At 33.9% G+C, this 4,476-nt stretch overlaps 1 protein-coding gene across 1 annotated transcript; it reads left to right on the forward strand.

Moving 5' to 3' along the window:
- Nucleotides 1-588: 588 nt before the first annotated feature.
- HB-3 (homeobox-3) lies at nucleotides 589-4,047 on the forward strand. Its single transcript, XM_078960734.1, has 5 exons — nucleotides 589-907; nucleotides 1,322-1,695; nucleotides 2,136-2,942; nucleotides 3,399-3,637; nucleotides 3,789-4,047. The coding sequence occupies exons 2-5, from the start codon at nucleotides 1,557-1,559 to the stop codon at nucleotides 3,792-3,794; spliced, it is 1,191 nt and encodes a 396-aa protein (XP_078816860.1). The 5' UTR covers nucleotides 589-907; nucleotides 1,322-1,556; the 3' UTR covers nucleotides 3,795-4,047.
- Nucleotides 4,048-4,476: the final 429 nt, after the last annotated feature.

A 4,476-nucleotide genomic window follows, 5' to 3' on the forward strand; every position in this document is an offset into this window, starting at 1 on the left:
TTTAACAAGTTAAATGTTTAAATATATATAAAAACCAGGTATCTCAACGTGGATAAAACAAAAAGATAATTACCTTCAAATCATTTGCCCTCCAAATATTCATATTTTTTTTTTCATTAGTATGGACAGTTGATCTATGTTTCTTACTTTCTTACAATTGATTGGTGAGAAAAAACCACTTAGCTATGCTTAGGAGTACGATGTCTAAAATATATTTTAAAAAAATACAATTATGGGATGGTATTTTATCTTTCAAAAGATTTACATAATCGAATTCATTCAAGAATAAATCAAAACATTTAGACTCTCTTAAAAGTTTGTGAAGTTTCAAGAATAATCAAATTCACTTTTACATCAATGGTGAGAAACAAAAGTGAAAATTAACCCATGCCGGAAGAAATATGCAAACGGAAATAAATTTCCCTCGAGTCAATCCAATTCAATCCATGAATAACCCCTCTTAATTATTACTTTGCCCGAAATAACCCAAACTCGCAATAAATCCTCCACCACCACTTTTGCACTCAAACCCTACCATGCCTTATTGACTTTCAAATACCCCTATTTATTCTTTGCCACCAACACCAACCTTTTTCCTTAGAATATGTGCAACACGAAGAAAACAATTTAACTCCTCTTTTCTCTCTCTCTCTCTCTCTCTCTCTCTCTCTCTCTCTCTCACATATTAATACACTCTCTGCAACCTCACAAAATCACTGAAAGAAACCCTTCCACAATGCAAATGAGGAAAAATCATCAGAAGATGATTAAGATGTGAAAACAAAGAGAACGTCATACGAAAAACAACCCCACACTTTTCCTCTCTTTCTCTCTCTTTCTTTCTCTTGGAAGCCCTTGACTCTTTGATATTAATTACCTTTCGCTGTCTTCTGTGATAAAAAATCTAGTAAGAGCACAAGTACCCCTTCGGTTCTTCCTTTATTGTTTTCTTTATTTAATTTTCCTTTGTGGGAACCCTCTTTGCATTAGAAATCCCATTCGTATTCAATTTTACTACTTTTTTTTTTCGTTTTTATCTTGTTAAAACAATATGTTTATATATAAAAACCGCATAAATGTCTTGGGGTATGGATCTATATATAGGGATGGTAGTATTACTCTCTTTGTATCCCTCACATTTGTTTTTACATGTTGTAATGGATGCACAGGTGATTCTTGTTTATGGGTTTATTTTCATTTTCCATTTGATTAAATATATATATATATTATGTATGCTAGTAGTGTGTGTACGTCTTGATATCTCTTATTTATATTTATTTAATTTGGAGTTGCTATTAATTGAAACTGAACTGAAATGCAGGGGTAGGTGAGGAGTCTATGGCTATAAGAAGAGATGTTTTGTTTGCCTAGTCCTTTCATTCTTCTTCACTAAACCAAAAAGAGAGCCAGAAAGCAGAAAGAACAAAGTAGCAACGCAAAATATATCACTTTTTTGTCTCTGACTTGACTTGAGACTTGAGAGTGTGCTACAATTATCACTCATCATCAATCATTCATATACAGTCATATATATACTTATATAACTAGTTTTTCATATGGCTTCATCAAATAGACACTGGCCTAGTATGTTCAAATCCAAACCCACCTGCAACACTCATCATCACCACCAATGGCAATCTCACGACTCCAACAATCTCCTTTCTTCTCCCTGTCACAGATCTCCTTACACCTCCGGTAATTACGTCCGTTTAGTTTAACCCACTTTTAACGTCACTTCGTATGCTTCCTCTTAATTTCCCACTCGATATTCAAAACGGAAACAAAGTAAAACCACTTTTCGACACAAGATTGGATAACAATTATTAAATATGTTTCTTTTCGTTCTTCCGATTTGTAATCATTCGTGAGATTTCAAGATATTTCACGAAGTCGGTGCGACTGTTATCGTTTCTGTGTGTGTGTGAAAAGAACTGAGATTTTGTGTAACCTTTTTATTGATCGGTGCAAGATCCTGAAAATCATGAACGGGTGTTGAGTTTATGCGTCATTGTTCCCAATTCGTTAGGCATATACCCATGAAAAAAGTTATGATGATGTATACGTTACAAATCAAGATTTTTTTTTTTTTTTTTAATTTTTATTACAGTTAATAGTAAAAATGTTAACAATGGCAGGATGCGAGGAGAGAAGCCCGGAACCGAAGCCAAGATGGAACCCAAAACCTGAACAAATCCGAATCCTTGAATCGATTTTCAACTCCGGAATGGTGAATCCTCCGAGAGACGAAATCAGAAAAATCCGAGCGCAGCTTCAAGAATATGGACAAGTTGGTGATGCTAACGTGTTTTACTGGTTCCAAAACAGAAAATCTAGAAGCAAACACAAGAGTCGACATCTCCAAAAAACCCAAAACCACCAATCTCTTCCGGTTTCTGCTGCCACCACAAAGGTGGCAACCACCTCTTCATCGTCTTCATCGGAAAAGTCATCCTCTAAGTCAATCGAGTTTCTCCTCAACTCCCCTACAGCTTCAGTAAACCAACCACCACATGCCTACTTTGGCGGTGGAGGGACGGGATACCACCACCAACACCATAGCGAATTCTCGCAAGAACCCTTCTTTTTCACCACAGTTCAACAACCACCACCGCCACAACCACCTATCGCCACCACCGCTAGTTTCACACAAGGGTTTTCTTTCTCGGAGTTGGGAAATGCGATTAATCAAGATCATCACCATGGAAATCTTGATCAGAATGTTGGGAGTAGCTCTGGGATGTTGCTAACTGATTTAATGATGATGACTCGCCAAAATGGTATCTCAAAGAATAATACTAACAAAGGTGTTGAAGAAGAGAAAATGGTGAAAATGTCAACGTATAATTTTACTCATCCTTCAGCTCCTGCTTCCATTGTCACTCCAAATCATCCTCCTCCTCCTACTACTACTAATGTTCCATCAACAGTAAATGATATCCGAGGTACCTTTATTTGTTTCTTTTACTTATTCTTAAGCTTATTAATAACGTACATATCTACATTGATTTATCTTTAGGTTTAAACAATAAACGTTAAGAACTGTGTAGATTTTACATCAAACATTAAAGCTATTATAATATATTATATAACATTACAGTAATAAAAAATTCCAAGACTAGCTGAAACCCATAAAATGAACAGTGTGTGTAAGTGCAAATGTTTATGTAATTAATACGTTTATTTTCCTAAAAGTTTAAAATTTTCAGTTTTTTTTATACTGAATCATTAAACTTATGTTAACTCTTTGATCAAAATTCTGGAGAGTATCTACAAGAGATTTAGTAGTTATATTTATAAATACTAACATTGTAGTTGATATATGCATGCATATCGATTTGGTTGAAGCTAGCTTATAAGTGATAAGTAGTGAGTTAATGGTAGTATGTTTTGAGGTGCAGGTTTAGAGGAACCAGGTAATGGGAAATCAACGGTGTTCATCAATGACGTGGCATTTGAGGTAGCATCTGGGCCGTTTAATGTGAGGGAGGCGTTTGGTGATGATGCGGTGTTGATACACTCTTATGGACAGCCAGTGGTGACAAACGAGTGGGGGGTAACTCTTCAGTCTCTTCAACATGGTTCATTTTATTACTTGGTGCGCTCATTCTCATATGATCAATCAAGCACCATAGACTTGGTATATATACGTACTTTCCATCAACATTTCATCATAGAAACCCTATTTTTGCGAATATTTTATCTTTCAATTATGTGCTACTTTACATTTACTTGGTGCGCTCATTGTCATATGATCAATCGTATGCTAATATGTTCTTGGATGGTTGCAGATTTAAAAGAGATGTACAAAGAGAAGAGATGGTGAAAGAGTTATTTTTCTTCTTCAAGTGTTTTGAAATAGTAGTTGTCTTTGAATTTCGACTTATATCTAGAAAATATGTAAGGAGTTGTTATGTGGTCACTTATCACTGCAGAAACTATGTTTAGTTTGCATTTTAAGCTTTATGTAATGTTGGTGTTATTGTCTTATAAGGATATTTTCTACTTTAATGTCAACGTATACAAGTAATAAACTATTTGTTTTAAGAACATCATTGGTTTAAAAGGATATCATAATTAAATTATTTGTTTTTTTTTTTTTTTTTTATCACAAAATGCCATTAAAATTTTAAGCATTGTTTTAAAAGGATATCATAATTTAATTATTTGTTTTTTTATCACAAAATGCCATTAAAATGATATTTTGTGAAAACAAAGTTTCAGTTAGCCAACTGCCTTTGACAAAACGGAAAGTCACTAAGTTCATAAAATTTTGATTCTTTGGGATTGTAATTTAGAAAATCTAGCAATTAATATTGATATAATTCTGTGTATAATACCATCAATTTCTTTCATATTGATATATAAACAGATAACAACCTTAGGCACTTGTTTTGAGGACAAAAGAGTCTGGCTTAAAAGTATTATGGTGTATATTGATAACAATATTAGGCACTTGTTTTGAGTATCAAAGAGTCT

This window comes from Lactuca saligna, chromosome 1 (genome assembly GCF_052625555.1).
Source record: "Lactuca saligna cultivar CGN05327 chromosome 1, ASM5262555v1, whole genome shotgun sequence".
Lineage (NCBI taxonomy): Eukaryota > Viridiplantae > Streptophyta > Magnoliopsida > Asterales > Asteraceae > Lactuca > Lactuca saligna.